The 21,850-nt window shown below is 36.1% G+C and overlaps 1 protein-coding gene across 2 annotated transcripts; it reads left to right on the plus strand.

The window, feature by feature from the left end:
• The first annotated feature begins 339 nt into the window (after nucleotides 1–339).
• Nucleotides 340–18,193, plus strand: LOC128994376 (juvenile hormone epoxide hydrolase 1-like). 2 transcript variants are annotated; one of them, XM_054418912.1, is made up of 7 exons: nucleotides 340–400; nucleotides 7,402–7,591; nucleotides 9,469–9,714; nucleotides 10,577–10,884; nucleotides 13,031–13,233; nucleotides 13,555–13,789; nucleotides 17,910–18,193. In XM_054418912.1, exons 2-7 carry the CDS (start codon nucleotides 7,403–7,405, stop codon nucleotides 18,142–18,144), a joined length of 1,416 nt encoding a protein of 471 aa, XP_054274887.1. In that variant the 5' UTR covers nucleotides 340–400; nucleotide 7,402; the 3' UTR covers nucleotides 18,145–18,193. The 2 variants fall into 2 exon arrangements, with proteins under 2 accessions (XP_054274887.1, XP_054274886.1); XM_054418911.1 differs by lacking the exon at nucleotides 13,555–13,789 and adding an exon at nucleotides 17,008–17,242.
• Nucleotides 18,194–21,850: the final 3,657 nt, after the last annotated feature.

The following is a 21,850-nucleotide window of genomic DNA, read 5'->3' on the forward strand; positions in this document are numbered from 1 at the left end:
ATAATAACATTTTTCATTGTGTGTTGAGTGTATTAATTTCAGTGACCTAATAATTGGATTCTTCACTGAACAGTTTTGTATTGTTTTTAAACAGCCCCATTTTTCCTCTCCAACAAAACTATTAAGAATAAAAACTACCAGTGAAATGTAATTTTTCACTCAGATATTACTGTAGTAGTTAGATTCCTTGCAGCTAAATCAGGCAAGATAAACATGTCAAAGGATGAGTCAATTCCAAAGTGCAAGTCACCCATAATAAGAGCTCCAGACTAGACTGTACTAGTCATAATGTTTATCATACCGGACTGTACTCCCCACTCCAATCTTCCCAGCAGTACAGCTGTAGAGAGCAGCACAGCCACAAGCCACAATCCTTGGACATAACCTAATCATCTGCAAGGTGAGTCCATGAACTTGAGTTTTAGTTCCTTATCAGGAAAGAATAAAGTTACTGTACATCCAATACAATGTTATATCTAACATTGCTATTAACATTATGTCATAAGATACAGTTATTAAAATACATTTAAAATAACATTTTATTTTAACACTATTCGTGCTGTCGACATGTTTGAACATAAAAGTTGCATTTATTTCAATGTTAAGCAATTGCGGGAATTCCCGTCATCAGCATCCAACGTGTTAAACCAGTGTAGTAATTTAAAAATAATTGTTGTATTGGGTTATGATTATGGTAGATGCATTTGTTTGTGTGATTGTTTTCCACTCTGACAGTATTTTCAAATCCAACAAAAGTTGTATGAGTGCTTGGATTGGAGTTTGAGTTTGTTTACACTGAAATTTTGTTGGAAATAACATCAAATCAAATCAAATCAAAATCCTTTATTTCGTATAAAATAGACAATATTTACAAAATGTAATACATGCAATAGAAATAGGTTTTAAATGTATAACTAAAATAAACGAAATTAATCCCACATGGGATAACCCGTGCGTGGGAGTGAGTCGTATGATGTTTGATTAGAAAGAATTAAAAGGTTTGATAACAAAAAACAGGTACTTCTAATAATTAAAGTGCGGGCAAGACTCCAAAGCGCCAGCGGAGTCATGACATAGTAGATTAGGCCCACTATGTACTTTTAATCTACCATGTAGATAACAACTATCAGTGTCATGATGACCTACCCCATCCCTAACCAACCCGATCACCCCCCCCCACCCTCCCCCCACATACACACACACACACACCAACACACTACCACACACTGATACACTCAGCTGTCCTCGGTCCCAACACCAACAAGCGGCTGGTAGCCCTAGGGTACTAGGGCCGTCAATGCTCTGTCCCTGTGGCACAGAATCGAGAACTGCACACACATACACACACACACGCACACGCACTCACACACACACAGCAATGTCACGCACACCTGTATCAGCTGTCAACCTATTGTCTGTATATAGAAACTAATAAACTATTAGCTCCATCCCTACCAATGAGATTAAGCCAGTGAACAATGTGTTTTTTGTACGTTGAAATTGAGTGTCTGCCGTATTCTCGTAAGTCTAGTGGAAGGTTAGAATAAATGATGTGTGCAACATAATAACAGTTAGTGGTAGAAAATGTCTTTGTAAGTCTGGGTAAGCGTATACCTTGGCCTAGTGCACGTCGAGTATTATGGTCATGTTGTGGACGGTCAAAGAGCGTCTCATGGTGTTTGTAAATAAACAGTGAAACTGTTCTGATGAAAAGTTGTCTTACATCAAGCACATTCATTTCAGTGAACAGAGTTTCAGAAGGGTATTGCCTACACCTGCCGAGTGCCGCTTTTATGATTGCCTTTTGTGTTACAACGAGAGGTTGTAGAATGTTGCTGTAAGCACCACCCCAGGCAATTATCCCCCCCTCAAGCAGCGACTGTACATAAGCAAAATATGCATTTTTAATTTCATCTTTTTCAAGGAATTGGTGTAGTTGACGAAAAGCAAATATCAACTTTCTTAACTTTTTGTTTAAATATGACACGTGATCTGTCCATGACAATTTCGAATCAAATACAACTCCAAGATATTTATAATTTTGAACTCTATTTATTACTGGACAAATACAGTTATTTCCGGTTTCTTGACCACATGAATGAATTTTGATTTCGTTGCGAAGTGTGTCACTTCGAGCTCTTAAGGAAATTGGAATGAATTTTGTTTTGGTGACGTTTAGCGTTAAAATATTCTGATCAAACCATTTTTTAATTTTCGATACACCTCTTTCGGCATTGGCAAAAGCTGAGTCCCAAGTTTCTCCTTGGAATAAAACTAAGGTGTCATCGGCGAAGAGGTAAAATTCACCTTCAATGTCCAATTTCACAAGATTATTAATGTATATCAAGAATTGTAAAGGCCCTAACGTGCTACCTTGAACCACACCAAAATCTACATTACCAAGATTCCCATCGATTCCATTTATATTTACAAACTGTTTTCTATCATCAAAATAAGATCGGAACCATTTTAGAGCCACACCTTTAACACCTACCAGTTCTAATTTTTTTAAAAGAAATGATCTCTCAACTGAGTCAAAAGCCTTGGCCAAGTCAAAAAATACCAGAATAACACGTCTGCCTCTACTGATGGCCAAATTTATATCTTTATTAACCTCGAACAATGCATCTGTGATGTTTTTTGATTTTCTGAAACCAAACTGGCGGGGTGTCAAAATATCGTGCTGATTAAGGTAATGACAAACTTGATCTTTGATAATTTTTTCTAAAATCTTAGTGAACACACTTAGCAAAGAAATTGGCCTAAAATTTGAGATATTGGTGACGTCACCAGACTTGAAGAGGGGAATTACCTTGGCAATTTTGTAGGCATTAGGAAATATACCATTTTGGATACTTGTGTTAGTTATATGTAGCAGTGGTTGTTTAAGTGTCTCCCAGTTGTCTTTGAGTAGTTCAGCTGATACACAATCATACCCTGGAGCTGAGCCACCTCGCAGTCTAGTGACGTAAGTGTACAGTTCCTGTTCAGTGACAGTGTGAAGCGTGAGGATGGAGTCAACAGAGTGGTCAGTGTCATCGACCACAGGTAAACCGCCCGAATCCACACTTGCTGCCAAGTTGGGACCAACGTTGGCGAAGTACTCATTAAATTCGTCGGCTACCCGTAATCTACAGTCGTTTTCAACATTCAGTCTGTTTCCTGTAAATTGTGTAAGTGGGAAAATGTCCTTTTTATTACCTCTACCCGCTAATTCGTTTAAAGTACTCCAGAATGTTTTTGGATTATTTTTTGAATGTGAAAGTTTTTCTCTGAAGTAATTGTATTTGGCTAGTTTTGTATCTTGATTTAACTCATTTTTTACTCTTTGAAATTTTGAAATCAATTCCATATTAAAAGGTTGTCTCCTAACTAACTTGCTCAATTTGTCCCTATCCCTTATTTTTCGTACTAAGTCATGGGTAATCCATGGTTTGAGGGGCCTCAGCCTCGGTTTGAGAACAGATCTTTGTTTTGTGGATTTGTTTACACAATCTTTAATTTTGCCAAAAAGAATGTCTGTAGATGTGTTAACGTCACACGTGTGCGTGACATCTGACCAATCACACTCTTTAATGTTTAAGCTCAAAGATGTTTTGTCAATGTAAGTGTTTGTGTTGTGTGACGTGTCCTTAGTGTAGGGGTTGTGACTTATTTGTAGGCAGATACTGTAGTGATCAGTTATGTCCGTCCTCACCACAGCAGTTTGTAAGGCAGTATAATCATTGTGGTTTACAAATATGTGGTCAATATTTGTTTGACTATTTCCTACTACTCTAGTAGGTGTATTTATGCCACATATAAAACCATGTTCGTAAAAAACGTCCAAGTAGCGTTCAGTTTTGTAGTCAGTTTCTAGTAAGTTGGCGTTAGTGTCACCCATGAAGACGTATGTGTTACAGTCATTTTTGTTCTCATAGTAATGTCTAAGAGCGTTAGTAAAGTTGTCTAAGTCGCTGTCATGTGTACGGTACACAGTCAGAACGTTAGATCTAGTTCCTTGATGGACAAAGTCCAAAGTCAGTCCATGCACGTCACCCAGCTCCAGTTCCTTGCATTCACACACATTCACTCTCTCACTCACATACATCAAGACCCCATCATTTTTATTTTTCCCCCTAGTTGTACAATACAATTTATACCCCTCTATGTCCAACCCCGACCCCCCATCCCTACCCAGCCATGTCTCCCCAAGCGCTATGAAATCAAACCTTACATCGATTGACTGTAACATTAATAAAAGTGTATCAAAATTTTTATTATAACTACGAACATTCATGTATAAAAATTTGAATGAACTACTTTTAAAAACAGAACTTATGTCCTTAAACCTATCTACTATTGTACAGTCTATCTGCCTATATTGATCGAAAAACAAATTGGAATCATCCATGTCTCCTTATGGGAAAAATATAAACAAATTACTTGTGTGCTATTTAAGATTGAAACAAAACAAAACCCTTTTCGCCCCTGAAAAACCCCCACCCAGTCCCTCCGTCCCATAATGTCTGTTTTTAAATATCAATCACAAATAAAAGTTACCTATCAGCTGCATTCTTCATCACTTGCAAATTTAATATAATAAATATAATACAAAAAATAAATAGGTCATAAAATATTAATATTAATATAATAAAGCAATTTATATAATAAATAAGTGCAATTCATTTTTCTTTTGTTGTATAAAACTAAATATGAATTTAAATTTAATGAATTGTTTTTATAAATAATTGTTTCATGCCCTTGCAAAATAATTGTATATATTTTCCTGAATTGAAATCATTAACAATTAATTTACATTATTAAATTGATTGAGTTAAGGTATTACATTATTAAAACTTTCAGAATTAAATGGTTAAAATGCCAAAAATATTTCTCTTTTGCCCTAGCTTATAAATTAGTAAACAAGAAATATATGAACAGGCAATGATCTTAGTAAAAAAATTTAGATTGAAAATAATTTATATAAATAAATAAACAGATACCTAGAATATAAATAAAACTTGGTGCATGCAAAAATATAATAAGTTAATATTGTTAATGTGGCTGATATATACCTTAAGATATTTACAGCATGATATTGTTTTTAAACTTCCTGGCGATCTTCACACTGGTCCCTTTGCTTCTCCATTGTCTTTGTCGCTGGTCTGCTGCTGAGCCGCCGCCCCCACTGCCGCCCCCGCTGCCGCCACCGCTGCCGCCTCCACCTCCTCGACGTTCTTCACTCGCTTTGCTTTCTCGTTCGGTGTCTTCTTCACAAGGATTTTACCCTCCTTCGCCCATGCATATGCTAAACGTTTTTCTTTAACTAATGTCTTGGCGTGGCTTAAAGTTGCCTTACTGTGAGCTGACAGGTGTTCGTTTATGAATACAGGTGAGTTGGGGAAGCTTCGGTGGACCATGAAGGCTGTCAGGTTCTCTGGTAGATCTTTGGCTGCGCTGATCCATGCATGCTTGGCAGTCCGTCTGATGAAGCGCACGATGATGTTGGGGAAGCGCTGGCGACTCGAAGGTACTCGGTGTGCGATGGAGATGTCATCACGCCTCCATGGCGTCTTTATAGCGTTGGCGACTGCTTGCAGCACTGCGTAGACATCCTCGTCCTTAGTCAGGGGGACTCCGACGATCTCTAGATTGTCTATTCTGCTATATTGTTGCAGATCCTGAAGGTCTCCCGTCAAAGTGCCGACCTGCTTGGACAGGTCATCACACCGTGATTTGAGCACGCCACACTCCTCTCTTAACAGTTCGTTTTCAGATTTAAGATCTGTTATTGACATTACTACTGTCTCTTGCCACGAATTAATTTTATCATTTATTTCGTTAAGCTTACCATGGATCGATTCATTTATCTTCTTCTCCATTTCTGAGAGTTTTTTACCAAGTGTATCAGTGAAATCGGCGCGCAAACTATTTATTGCTTTAAGTAGCGACGACTCCTCACTGTCACTAGCACTTGAAATGGATACCGCCGACTCTTTACATTTGTCGCACTTGAACTGATTATTTTTTCTTGTCTTCCTCTGCACGCTCAGTCCCGCACAGGCCACGTGTAGCACATCGCCGCACTCCGAGCACTTCACAGCGTCAGACCCGTCCACATTGCACTCCACGTTGCACTTCACACACTTCTCGGCCATAGTTTAAGCAATATTTTTAAGTAAGGTATATAAAAAAACTCGGAATATCAGTTTGTAACGATATTCTAGCATGTAGTCACGGTGTATGCGACGCTCAGGACCGGGCAAAGGACGATCAGATAGCGAGCTCCTTCCTCATCGGCTGCCTGATAACGACTGAAATGCGTAAACATGAAATACGAGTGATTATTTTGTTACTTTATTTGACTGGAAACACAAACTAATTGCCTCCACCCAAATAGCTTGAGTTGGAGCAAACATGTTTTCCTCCCTGTAATGACTTGGAATTTATTTTAATTTGTATTGCTACAACACAACTCAACTGGTTAGCTGATTGAGTTGTAAACTGTGTGATATAAAACTAAAAAAAATGTTTTATTTAAGATTCTAAAGTATACTTAAAAAACTCATTTTATAATTTAAAACTTATGTGGATTTCATAAATCTGATTGATAATGATAAATCTGATTAATATCAAATGAGTTAACTAGATTAGGATTTAGCCTTTTCTTCTCTGTCCCACTTTTAATAAAAAACAAACGTCACAAATAATGTGTTGGAATATTTTAAAGTAAACAAATTAATCATTTTATCTGTAAACTCGCCATGTCCAGGAATTATTAATCCAAATTTCAGAAAAAATACTTGCAAAAGAAAATTTAAATACAGTACCAGTTTCAAATATCAATTTGTGAGCTGAGCAAAGTCTTTTCCTACAGTCACCTGACCAAGTGGCCTTCCTTGCACTGATTGTAGCACAGAAAGTTACAAATTGCTACATCTACTTACTTTTGCCGCATACCAGTATTCCTACCAAACAACACAAAAGCTTTTATTAGGCACGTAATACGAGTACGCTTGAAAATAAGTTGGCAACACTTAAAGATATTACAACTACGATCCTCTGGTGCAGCTCTTCCCATTTCGTTCAATGTTTGGATCCAACCTAAACTAAAAAAGTGTTGTACAATGTTTGAAAGACTAATTGTTTATGCTTTATAGTAACTGTAGGAAAAATATAATGTGTAACGTGAGTGCAAACTGCCTTTGCTGCACTCCATAAATTTTCCAGGGCTCGTGTGTAAAAATTTCTCTTGTGTGCAGCAAAGTACCACTTTGCCCACTAGTTACACAAATAACTACTGTACTCAACAAAAAAAAAACATTGAAAAATATCACAGTTGCAATAAAAACAAACCCTAGTATATGAAACACCATACATTGATAAACTTGCATACTACAGCCATTTAATGTTGGGCAGGATGGTGGTGAGAGGGTTGGTGCTGAGCGTTGTGATAGTTCTGCTAGCAGTTGGCGCAGGTGTCTACTATGATCACCTGACAGCATTCTCAGGCGCAGTACCTCAGCTGACTGAGGAGTGGTGGGGGGTCGGCCCTCCTAGAGAAGACGACACCTCCATCATCCCCTTCAAGATAAACTACCCTAAACAGGTGTGTTTATCCTAAAATGTGTTAATGCTGTCCTCACTTAATTTTAAAATTTATGACAATTCATTTTGATCATCGTATAGATTCTGCATTTGAAATAAATCGTCTTGAAATGTTATTAATGAAAACTTGATTTGTTACCCATAAAAAAAAACAGGTGTTTTGTTAAGAATCCTGAAAACGAGACTAAATAATGTAAGCTGTCACCCTATGGTGCGAATTTAAACCATGAAGAGTCATGATGCAAATTCTTCTACATAAATAGTTCATTACTTAAGTAAATTTTTTTACAATCCAATAAAAAAAAAGAAATATATTCTTACATATGGCTTGATGTTTATGATAGGGACAGTAATATGATATGATCTTTCAACCATAAAACTGATGGATACTAGTTCTGTACACACTTGATCAATATTTCATTCATGAGATAATAGGATTAGACCTGTGATTAGTGTGTAATTTGCTAGTTGTCCTTGGTTATCTTGCTTCTTCACAGACTGTTATCTAATACTGGATAGTTGAATATCTATTAATTAACCTTACATAAATTACAGTAGACAATAGGCTATGTTTTCATCTGTAAACATTTTATCTTTCAAATAAGTACTGAGAAATCATGGCTTCAAGCCTTCATTGACCTGGCTCTTTTGGTTTCAGTGACAACTGTTTTGCAGTTAGAACTGTTAGTACAATGATTAGAGATTATCAAGTGTGAGCCACAAATGATGAGTCATTGTTTTGAGACAAACAAACATGTTTCTCCTCAGTTTCATAAAACTTCCTAGTAGGGATGGACGAGATTGGATTTTTAGTTCGAGACGAGACGAGACGAGATTTTTTATTTCTCATAAAATTTCAAGACGAGATCGAGACGGGATTTCCCTTCTCATACACAACGGGAAATGCACGTTCGGAATTTTTACCTGATTTTGTAACATTGTTAGATGACTGTTTAAATACAAAAATAATGATAATAGGCAAGAATATTTACAATATTTTATTAAAAAACATCAGCATAACATTTTTTTATTAATCACGCCTAAATTATTAAAAATGCCTACGATTAGGAAACATAGTGATATCAGTTAGGATAGAGTTCAACTTATCCTAAAATAAAATAAATCATAAAATAAAATATTAATTTTTATAAAATAGTTACTTTTTTTGACTTTTTTTATAGTAATAAAACATTCCTCACACTGCTAACACTTAACAAAACTTCTCAAATGTAATTAAAATAATTAAAGTAATATTTACATTTGAAGAATTAATTAAATAAGAACGCCTTCGCAAAGGAAACGCAACTACAATACGCTCCTGTATTGCGGGTATTGCATTGTTTTTCTGCAGGCGTTTTTAATTTTTTTTTTTTTTTTTATTCTCGTCTCGATAAAAATCTCGGCCAAAAAGAAATCTCGTCTCGTGTAACGAGATTTAAAATTTCCCGAAATTTCGAGACTTGACCATCCCTACTTCCTAGGCTATTCTAGTTTTTTGTTCTACTAATCTTACTTTATATTTTGCTGCCTTATTTCAATCTGTTCTAAAACCTGAAGTTTTGAATAATAATGTTTGAGAATCCTCTGGTAATATTTGCGAGTCAATGTCGTTCCAATTTCGAGTTTCATCTAAATTATTATATTTCTGCTGAGTTAGTTGTAGGATACGCACATGTTCAAGTAAAATCCATGATTTACTAAACAATCAAAAAGGTTTCAAAATATACATTCAATTTTATCAGTGTTCCTTTAGCACACTGCACAATTCAAAACAAAGGACTATTCCAAAATAAATAAACAACTTTGATTATTTTGTAATATTGTGTCTATACTTCTCTATTTGGAAATTCAGCGTTTCAAATAATTTTGATTTCTTAGGTGCTTGATGATCTCCATATTCGGCTGAACAACACCAGAGTATTCCACCCCCCACTGGAAGGTGTTGGGTTCGAGTATGGCTTCAACACTAATTTTCTTCGAAAAGTACTCTACTTTTGGAAGACCAAGTATTCTTGGGAAGAACGCCAGAAGTACTTAAACTCATTTCCACAGTTCACCACAGAAATCCAAGGCCTCAAGATCCACTTTATCCACACAAAGATAACACAGACAAAAAAACCAGGGGTAGGTTGGATCATAGGATTTTAAATAAATAACTCCAATTTGTAACATTATTAATTTTTACAATTTGTATTAACTTATGTTTTGCAAGGAAGTGAAAGTCTAAACCCTGCTTTGTTTTATCTAAAGTCGACCTATTGTTAGATTAATTGTTAACCAACGGCGAAGGGCATCTCGGTCCAGAATTGATACCACTCAGAATCAAACTTACGACCTCCAGATTTGGGGGCAAACACTATAATCAAGACCACGTTTTCTCCGGGCGCCGCCAACCCTAGGAACGGCCCTGTATTGTCTCATGGACAGTTCCCAAATTGCAAGAGTATTTTTACTTTACAAAAATAGCCATATGAATCTTAGTGGATACTGAACCACCCTTCTTGCCGCCACCTTTTTTATTCAGATGAAACTCTCGTAAATTTTCTTAAATTTGGCACTTTAATAAAAAGAAGTTATGAGGAATTAGTGTTCATAAATTAGAGTCATTGATTTAATAAGTAATAAAGGACTGATCTGCAATACCCTGTGCATAGAACAGCTCTTTATGTAGGGCCGCCCATGGCACATAGGAAAATGTACAATCAGCTCCTAAAACAAATTAAAATTAAAGAAAATGTTTGAAATTTTTCAAAAAAATAAAAAAATAAAACTTAAATACTATCTCATGTTCTTGTGTACTTGTTCCTTAGATGGTTTTCTAAATTAATTTAGCACTAGTTATTATTTATTGGGTTTTAAAAATTAAGTTTGTATTGACATGTCATTATGTTTATATGTGAATAATCAGTCTTTGTAAACTTGACATGATGACTAAACCAAACCTTTCATTTAATCTAACTTACAATGATGAGTCTCCCTGTTGCAGTTGAAGGTGGTTCCTATCTTGCTGTTGCACGGGTGGCCGGGTTCAGTAAGAGAGTTCTACGAGTTGATTCCCAAGTTGATCACACATAGACCCGGACAAGACTTTCCCTTTGCCTTTGAGGTAGTAGCTCCGTCACTCCCAGGCTATGGTTTCTCGGAGGCAGCCGCTCGGCCGGGTCTAGGAGCTGCTCAGATGGCTGTCGTTCTCCACTCTCTCATGGAGCGACTCGGCTATGACAAGTATTTCGTCCAAGGAGGAGACTGGGGAAGTATAATAGGCATCTACTTTGCCCAGATGTATCCTGACAAGTGAGTAGTGCCATTGGCAACGAGCACTTGCACATAGATGCTGGATTAGAGTACTTTGACGGTGAATATAATGATTTTGTAAAGAGAAATTAATGAATGGTAAAGATAGTAAACCAAAAGTGATCAATCATTATTCAACTGTTTGCATATTTCAATAATAAGCCAAGTAGATGCCATGCCACCGTCGGTCGAATGTGTTGATTACCACTATAAGTACACAACGATACTACCTAGTTAGGCCTGCAGGTTAGATTCAATGAACTATTATAGCGCTAGTGAATTAGCAGTATCTTAGAACTTCTTTAATCCAAACCCCCATAATCCGAACATCCAATAATCGGAACGCCTCATTGCTGTACTCTATACACAATACAGTTGTTTAATATTGTATACTGTATTTTTTTATACAGGGTGAGTTTTAAATGAGTTCCCCCCCTACTTTTTTCTACATTTCTTAAGATATCAACTTTGGACCACGTCAGATCATTGTAAAGCAGTAAGTACTTCATTTTGACTGGGTAAAAATTTTTGGCCGCCATCTTGGATCCGCCATATTGGATACAAAGATTTTTTTTCAAATGTAAAGGTAGGGTTGTGACCCATTATTCCAAACTAGAATTTTACGCTGATTACAATGCCGCAAATAGTTTTTAAAAATCTTGATCCGTTCTAAAGTTATAAGGACTTTTTATAACTTTATTTTTAGCCCATTTAACATTGTGCATTTACATACTAAGACCATAATCTCAAAATAGTGCTAGATAAAGATAAGTATACACTACCATTCATTGTCGACCTATTTTCACTTGGTTATGACGGATGTATTTTTTTCAGCCGCCATCTTGGATCCGCCATTTTGAAATGTGACAAATTAATTTGAATATGAAGGTGGTGTTGTGACCCATCGTTTTCAACTAATTTTTTCTGCTAAACTCAATGCCGCAATTCGTTTTTGGTTATGAAGCTTTCTTGATGAAATATTAAAATTATCTTATTTAAAATTTCAATAATTCAAAAACCAAACATGCAAATGAAAAACTGATTGCGGCATTGAGTTCAGCAGAAAACAATAGTTCAAAATGATGGGTCACAACACCACCTTCATATTCAAATTAATTTGTCACATTTCAAAATGCCAGATCCAAGATGGCGGCCGAAAAAAATACATCCGTCATAACCAAGTGAAAATAGGTCGACAATGAATGGTGGTGTATACTTATCTTTATCTAGCACTATTTTGAGATTATGGTCTTAGTATGTAAATGCACAATGTTAAAATGGGCTAAAAATCAAGTTATAAAAAGTCCTTATAACTTTAGAACGGATCAAGATTTTTAAAAACTATTTGCGGCATTGTAATCAGCGTAAAATTCTAGTTTGGAATAATGGGTCACAACCCTACCTTTACATTTGAAAAAAAAATCTATGTATCCAATATGGCGGATCCAAGATGGCGGCCAAAAATTTGTACCCAGTCAAAATGAAGTACTTACTACTTTACAATGATCTGACGTGGTCCGGAGTTGATATCTTAAGAAATGTAGAAAAAAGTAGGGGGGGAACTCATTTAAAAATCACCCTGTATATTCACCATAATTTTTTCTATTGTAATTTACAGTAGGCCTACTGTTTATTCACTATGTTTCCCACTGTATTTTACTCTATAAATCATTTTTCACTTTTCCCGTAACAATTACGATCTATTTTAGCCACATTTCAGCTATTGTTACATAAAAACAACAATTCACTTGTTCAGTAGTTCAAACTATTCAATAGTCCGAACTACCACTGGTCGATTAAAGAGGTTCTACTGTATTTGGCTAAAATTTGGTGACGTGCTACACTCGTAAGTCATCGTCAGTGGGTTAAAACATATAGTTTAAAAGTATTTTACTTCCTAATGTGCCCTTACCTCAAAATCTAAGCGACCCTCAAGTTATCCAAGATGCTTGGTTACCGAGATAGTCTCGTCTCAGTCCCAATAACCTCAGTTAATTGGGAGTGACAGCTTTATGGGTATAATATGTCTACTTCTAAGAGGGTCTTTTTTAAGTTATGGCCGTTTGTGCGTATAGCTTCTTATTTTCTTGTTATGTAGCTATTTAGTCTCCTACCAGTAATTATAGATTTACCACTTAATTTACAGTGTCATCGGACTACACTTGAACATGGCGAACGTACAACCAACAATCGGTATACAACTGAAGCTGATGGCCGGCAGCTTGTATCCGAGACTAATTTGTGACGAGGGAGAAGAGAAGTTCACTTATCCTATGCTGGACAAACTATCTTTCCTATTGGAGGAGACCGGATACTTACATATACAAGCCACTAAGCCTGACACTGTGGGTGAGTTGTGTGTATTGGATCTGAGTAAAAGCATTGATTTTTGAATACTGAAGTAGACATCTCATCTATACGGACGACACGGTCGAATTAGCCAGTCACAGAGAGTGCTAGTGTTCTAAAATTGTATTTTCTGCCATAGTTTATGTTACTGAGATAGTTGACGTGTCATAAAAGATGCAATAGCCTACAATAAGTCGTCATATCAGTTTAACCTGGTAAGTGAGAGAAATCAGTAATTTACATCACGTTTAAAAATACAAACAAAATATTAACCTAGATATAAAATATAAATGCAATTTAACTGACAGTTTGTTACCGCAGGAGTTGCATTGAGATATTCTCCAATCGGATTGGCTGCTTACATCTTGGAAAAGTTCTCCACTGGGACTAACCCTTCATGGAAGAGTTTGTCTGATGGAGGCCTCTTAAAAAAATACAAACTGGAGGATCTCTTAGATAATATCATGATCTACTGGCTCACTGGATCAGCCACCTCATCTATGAGACTGTACAGCGAGTCTTTCAACAAGAAACATATGTCTATGGGATTTAATAAGTGAGTATGAGAAGTGGTGTGTTGTGTTCGAGCCTAGCAGACCTAATCAGAGCCCGGATGGTAGCTTACTCGCTTACTAGACAATCACCTGGAGAGCACCTATTTGAGTTGCGTGTTGTCATTCAATGTGGAAGGACCTCATGATGAGAGTCATGGTGAGAAGCAATGATCAAGTGTCATTCCTCAAAAGTACGGCAGTTGTGTTTTTTGTTGTTGTGATGATGATCATTAGTTTTCTGTTTATTGTTCCTACCATTAAATGAAATGAAAAAGTGCGTTATTTACAAATAGGTCTAAACTCAGTTATCTTCATTCATTTGTTGAAAATTAAATTTTTGAACAATTGTTAAACAAACAGGGTGTCTACCAACCGGGAAAACCGGAAATTGTACTTACATTTTTACTGGCCATGAAATGTACGGAATTGTCCTTAAATACCAGACTATGTCCTTAAATTTTTAATGGGCCATAATTTTATTGATCGCTAGTTGGTTAGGAGCACATAAGAGGTTTATCAGATGTTTGTTTACATTTTAATAATTTATTACTAGAGTAATTATGCAATAAAAATCCCATTAGCAATCTCTAACCCATTAATATTTTATCACGAAAATCAAGTGTCAAGTCAAGTACTTCCAAGAACTGTTGACTCAGCAGCTAGCTCATAAAAGTTGTATTACTTTTATTCCTTTACAACTTCTTTTTTTATTACTAGAGGGTAATTATTATTAGATCCCAAACCTATTTTATCGTGAAAATAATAGCTTTATAATGGCTGTTAAATTTCACTTCTTACTTGTACTTTCGGCTTGAAGATTCAATTTGCCGCGGCCAGTGCCTAGTGCCATAAAACTGTTTATGGTTTCATATTAAACATGTAAATAATCTACAGTCTTATTTTGTAAGTTAACCCCTTTTTTATGGACATTTTATCTTTCAATTGACAAAACCACAAGCATTGTTGTTTGCAATGTTTTATCACTATGCAGGCCTGCTTGGTTTCAAATTATGTCATTGCATTTTCTGTATCTTTGTCTTATATTGTTGGCTATTCAGGTTTCAATGTTTTTTGTTTCCCATATATTTATTTATTGAGTTGTATGCTTTAAGCAATCTAAATCTTATGAACTAGAATGATGATAGTGACTTTGCTGCTATTATAACCTTATTGTTTGTTACCAAGTTTATATAGGCCCTCCTAAATAATTAGGTCTAGGCCTGGGTATTTTGATTCTTGAAAGAGCTGTAAAATATATTAAGAAAATGTAATTGAGCCCAAGATAAACAACTAATGATTGCTATGTGTCGATATTAACTTTGCAAATGAAAATACAATAAACTTACGCTGTGCTTATTGCTTATTGGTAGCCGCTTACCATACCTTGATTTTGTACTAAGAATTGAGTAACAATATGCATTAAAGATTTTTTTTTCAAAAGTAGTCGAGAACCTAACGTTAAGCCAGGGCGAATCATGCCAAATTAATCGGCCTGGATCGGATAAGCTATGTTATGAAGTTTACGTGACCAATGGAGATATTTGTCGCTATCACAGGAGACAATGATTGCGTTTCTCTGTTACACTATAAAAGCTTTACCTAAAGTAACTTATAGGTAGGCCTATGTTTGTTTACTTTCAATAAATTTCTATTTTGAAATTTTTAACTCTTAAGTTATCTATTATTATTTACTTTTCTCTCTGGTACAACTACAGTGAATAACAAGATTAATACAGTTTGACAAATCAGGAAAATTATTCGGTAGGCCTAATGACACCGACAAAGGTTACGGTAAAGTGTCCTTAAATGTACGGGAATTGTCCATGAATTTTTTATCCAGAATGTAGTAGACACCCTGAAACTGTCTGTTGAGTTGGTTCTTAATTTATACCTACACAAAATAAATACTCACTTATCAAATTCCATAGTCATATGTTTCTTGTTGAGAGTCTCGCTATACAGTCTCATAGATGAGGTGGCTGATCCAGTGAGCCAGTATATCATGATATTATCTAAGAGATCCTCCAGTTTGTATTTCGTCAAGAGACCTCCATCAGGCAAACAATTCCATGAAAATTTGGTGCAAGTGGAAAAATTTTCCAGGATGTAGGCAGCCAATGCGATTGTAGAATCTCTCAATGCAACTCCTGACGAGGTAACTAATGTGACTGTTAAATCAATTTTGTGTCTTACATAATATGTTGAAACATAATTTGTATCAAGATCAACAGAGGAACTAATTAAATTATTGCAGGAATATAACTCAGGTTTACAGTGCTTGCAATTTGTTGATTAACTTATTTCATCTTCGCTCTTTAACATACTAAAAAATCATAAGGAGTGATATAAGTTTGGTTCATCTATTATTTAAACTTGAAAAGTTTGCAAATTATTATATTTTCAGTGTTTTCATGGAGCAGAAATTTTACGTTTTTTGATACGTGAACAGTCCAAACTCTAGTGTTAGTACTAACCATGACTTTGTAGGACATTTAATCAATAGTCCGCTCATTGACAACTGACATGTTGTGTTTCACTAAGGGTATTACTAACAACAATGCTTTGGATATGATACAAATCTGCATTATTGTGATTTAATATAGTTCATTCCAAGATTATACACAAAAATAAGCTCTGTATGGTCTCCAATACTATTCTTATGGAGAACATTTTACGTTATATGAACATTTTGGTTAACGTTTTGGGAATTCCACTATTTTTCCCGCCTTCATGGTATAGAGACCTTTAATTTGAGCCCTCTCTCATCGTTCTAGGACATCCCAGTCGCCCACCATTTTGACGCAAAGAATCACCTTACGTAATTAATACATAGATTCTTCACAATGTCATCACAAGCACAATCCCATCATATTCTAAGTTTCTTCCATTCTTCAGAACTAGAAATTTTGTAATTCTGTTTTACTAATCAGTGATGGGGAATTTACTCAACTTATATCGCTGCTTAAAATTTTAGTCAATCTGTGAAAGAGGGAAAATGGAATAAGTCATCATAAATGCTGTTGATAAGCCTGATCTGTATTCCTGCAATAATTAAAATCAAATCAATTTATTTCATAAATCCTACATTACAAAGAATTTGTACAAAAACACTCTGAAATTAGGAAATTGATTTCTCTGTACATTTTTACTAAACCTGTTTCAAAATAGCAAACATGTTTAGCAAAGACACCCGTTTTATTTCACTGTCACATTGTTATAGGAGTTGCTTTGAGAGATTCTCCGATCGCATTGGCTGCTTACATCTTGGAAAAGTTCTCCACATGGACCAACCCTTCATGGAAGAGTTTGCCTGATGGAGGCCTCTTGAAGAAGTACAAACTGGAGGATCTCTTAGATAATATCATGATCTACTGGCTCACTGGATCAGCCACCTCATCTATGAGACTGTACAGCGAGACTTTCAACAAGAAAAGTATGACTTTGGGATTTGAAAAGTGAGTATGAGAAGTGGTGTGTTGTGGCAGAGACTTGATCAATCGGCAAGTCCGGAAAGTCTAGGTAGGTTTAGTTTTAATATTATTTGTACAGGGTGTTATTTTAAACGCAACCCAAAATACAAATACAAAGAGTCATTGTGTACACACAAAAGAAGCTCATAATTTGGCAGTCCTGCTTCATTAACAATCAGCTGAAATGCATTGCTGTCTACTTGGCTAAGTAATATTGAGATTTTATTGTGATAAAACTCAACGTGTGTTTCTATAAAACGCGAGAAGAATTGTATAATCGATCTTTACACTTTATACAACTTTTGATTTATTAAGTACCCAACTAAAATCTTAAATGCAAAAATTCTTGTGGTAAAATGTAGGCCTATAGTTTACTTTTTGTATATTCTTCTACAATACGTACTCTTTGGGCTTGTGAAAGCACTATCTTGAGTCACAACACAATTAATTTCTAATAATACTAAACTGTATGGATAAAATCGCCAAAACTTTTATCACCTGATCAGTCGGTAATGTAGTAAACAAAGCCAATAAATGAGGTTGTTTGTCCCGTAAAAATGAATTGTACTTGTAATTTGGGCTGTGTTTAGAAAAACTTAATTCTATAATCTATTTCCTTAAAGTTTTTTGTCTAATCAAAATCTGTTTTCAGGGCTCCAGTCACAGTTGTTACGGGAATTGCTCGATTACCCAATGAGATTGCTAACCAACCTCGCTCAATACTTGGTCTCAAGTTTAAGAAAATCGTCCATCTGACGGATTTTCCCACTGGTGGACACTTTGCTGCGTTTGAGGAGCCGAAACTGCTCGCTGATGACATCTGGAAATTTGCCTCTATTGCAAACCACACTCTTACTCTCGAGCATCCAGATGTTAAGTGGTTTTAAGTGTTATTTTGTAGATGTCTGTAAAAATAAAGTTTACATTTTAAATTTTTCCCTAGTGTAAAACTAATCGATGTAGGTTTAGTCTAAGATTACATATGTTTAAAAATAGTTTAAGTTGGTTATATCGGCAGCCTGAAGTCAATGCAAATAGCGGATTGAATGGTTTGAAATATAGTTTGGGATTGAACATGCCTCTATTGTACAAGCTCTCAAAATTTGAAAACTATATGTTTTCCAATGATTGTGTGCCTTATGTGCTTGACGTAACAGAGCTTGTAATTTAGTTTAAGTTCCATGTGAAAAAGAATAATTCACGTATATTAAAAAATGATTTTGTAAATACTATGAAAATTTTGAAGTTTTAGTTCATCCAGAACATGGTTTAGATCTTTGTAAATATTTTACCGTGTATTTCAACTTCAACTCAATAAACACTTTAATAACGCCACGAGAGTCTTTTATGTAGGACTATGTTTACGCGGTAACCAGCCGACGGGTGGAACCCTCTTAATTTTTAATACTTTATTCTGAAATGGCAACCATACGAATGTATGTATTTTAAGCCCCAAGTTTGAATAGAGATGAATGGCGTGATCTTGTAGTCTCTTGTTAGTGATATGTTCCTTAGACACAACGGTTAATTAATAGCTTATACAGCCAATGGCAACTAAGGGACCTACAGTTTATATTCAAATTTAAACCATATTTTTGCCTTGTAGTTAACAAATCGGTCTAATCATCAGGATAGGACAGTGGATGTTGTAGTACTCACAAGTGTGGATGTTAATCCACACCAGGGAGTATCCCGTCCACAGTGTATGCCTATAAATATATGACCTCCTAGTAGCTGGATTACAGGACGACGCCCCTGCCCCAGTAGTTTCTTGGTAGCTACAAAAGAATCTGTGGAGAAACTGAAGAACATACAGTTTAACAAGAAAGTTTTCCTTGGAGAATCTCAATTTTGTATGTTGAGCATTACAAAATAATGATACTGCTAATCAGGCTACAATTATTACTGTAAATAGCCTAGGCTATTTAAAATCCATTTGCATTAACTGGAAAATCTCTTCATTAACTGTTTCGACTCTTGTTTAGAATCTGACTGTAGCAGAGCCGGCCTTAGGCGAGTGCGAAAGGTGCGGCCGCACATGGCCCCGCACCTCAGGGGGCCAAAAATAGTCTGTTAAGTTTAATTTAGTTGTGTCAGTTATGAAAAAAGGAAAAGAGGGAGTATAAATTAGTAAATATTAATTATTTATTCAGAATTTTGTTAGTCTTTATTGTTCTCAAACTACTTTTTCCCACTCACACTCTGATTGTTTGTAATGGGCCCCGCACTACCCACAGAGTTGTCTCTGGACTGTGGTTATTTAACTGATGGGTCAGCTGTTTATTTACAATCTATGTAATTAATACCCTACATGAAACTTTGTCAGTCGAACTACTCCGTCATTTCTTAACCGATTTTATCCATTGACGTCTCATTGGAAAGAGCGTGTCACGTAGATTTGCAAACTGACCTTACATTTTTGAAAAAGTCCCTTGGGCTCTGCCCCAGTGGCTTTGAAAGCTCCCATGTTATCCTTATGATGAACATAATTGTTTACATTTTGATCAGCTGTATAATTTAATTGCTGTTATTTATTTTTCAATTTAATGAATTAATTAATGAATTTAATGATTGAGTACATTTATTTACTATCTGAATTTGTATAAACATAACCCTCAAGACGGATTGTGTTAGTATGGTTGTATCTCAAATTTGTGTATTTATCGTTGTTTTCTGTCGCTATGACGGATCGTGTTAGCATGATTGTAACTTCAATTTGTGCATTTATCGTTGTTTTGTGTAGCTATAATTTGTTTATTTGTTGTTTTCTTTTTCTTTTAAATGCCTCCGACGCATTGACAACGAAACATTGACAGGAGGCGTGGTCGTGATAACAACCGCAGTTACAGAAGTGTGATCACAGTCAGCACCTGACCCTGAACAATCTCAACTATTAGGTTACAAATGCGCCCTAACACTACCCCAAAACGTCTGTTCGTTCTCAATTGGCCCTCTATCAATAACCTGTGTTGTCTCTACAGCGAGGCATTTTGAGAAGGAGAAACCCGGCCGGAATGCTATAGGTTTATCAATAACGAAGATAAACATGGTCTGAGTTACACACCGGTAATCTTTGAGTTGAATCTTTTAAACTTATTGTAAATATGACTGTTATTCGTTTTGAAATAACTCCTGTAATACTTTGCAATTGATCGAATTGGTCGAGCAACATATGTACACTAGTTAACATTAATTTAAACTGTTATAAAATAAATTTATCAGCATTTCTGGGTCTTTTTAAGTAAACTTTAGAAATACATTCAACACTAGTGGGGGAATGGGGAATCAATACAGAAAATTACCTTTTTACTTACCAATTGTCCCTCTGCTTGATCACTTGCTTAAAAATCTTGAATCTTGAAATTACACAATAATGGTAAAAATCAGTTTACTAGGAGATATTTTTTATCCACTATGTACTGTCTTTTGTCCTGTTAGAGCTAAGGAGACTCTTGCCGTCTTCAGTTGGGCCAGGCCAGTGCTACTTTACGTCACAGGTGTGGCCAGATGCACTCATCAAAAACGTGTATTAGTCGAGGCTCCTTGGACCTTGAGTGCAGCGTCAGGCCACAGGGTCACTCAGGGGTGGTCTCAGGGTCACTTCTGCATACCTCACAATGTCTGAACCGGCTGTTATGGTGATTGCTGAGGTTATTCCTGTCCTAACTATTGGCAGCAAAGAGGGAGGCAATCTAGACACAACACCGAGGAACACCTGTTCTTCCGTTGCCCACGTTGAGATATGGTCCGCCTTGAGACCACTAAACATCTTGGGATGCTGTTTGTTCAATCCATTTGTGAGATCATAATGGAGGGTGAGGACAACTGAGACTGTTGGACGCACTTCAATCAGAACTTTTACTAAACTAAAAGAACGACTTTGATCGGATTGCAGTCTAGGTTGTTTATATAAACTGTTTTTGTTAGACACACACTAAGTCTTTTGGGTAGGCAAACTCAGCTTGGATCTGATGTCTACATGTACCAAATATATCATCAATACTACTGGCATCCAATGAGGATATAAATTCAGATTGAACTCTGCCAATCGCCAAAATGGATTTTATCCAAAAGTGATAATGCCATGGCCCAGTAATGTGTAAAATCCGGGTTGGAGCCAGCATCCTAGGATGTGAATATATTACAGCTTTGGTTTGGTACCGTGATGTGCATTGTCCAAATTTCAAAACTTAGCCAACAAGCCGGTCTGTTTTCAGGGTGGTAAATCGAAATTTTTATTGCTGAACAATCAATGTGAAATATCTACATGTGAAGCACAAATTACTTGAAATAGTTATTTTGGCGATTATTAAATACTAAATCATTTTACAGTCGGCCTCGATTCCTGGCAAATAGAAGCCGTATAAGACGTGTGTAAGAGAGAGAGGGAGAGTGAGTGAGTGAGAGAGATATATGCTCGACCTTGACTACGCCAGTCCATTGTTGGATTGTTGCTCGTTGCGCGCCTTCAGTTTAGCGTCATCAGCTGTTCAGTGTTCAGTGATCGTGCGTTATCCACCATGTGTTCTTTTTCTTGTGGATACTGTTTCACCCCTTCGCTCAAGGTAATTTCGGATTGGTTTTTGGATACCA

This window comes from Macrosteles quadrilineatus, unplaced genomic scaffold (genome assembly GCF_028750875.1).
Source record: "Macrosteles quadrilineatus isolate MER2022 unplaced genomic scaffold, UCM_ALF_1.0 Scaffold_5__1_contigs__length_97177068, whole genome shotgun sequence".
Taxonomy (NCBI): domain Eukaryota; kingdom Metazoa; phylum Arthropoda; class Insecta; order Hemiptera; family Cicadellidae; genus Macrosteles; species Macrosteles quadrilineatus.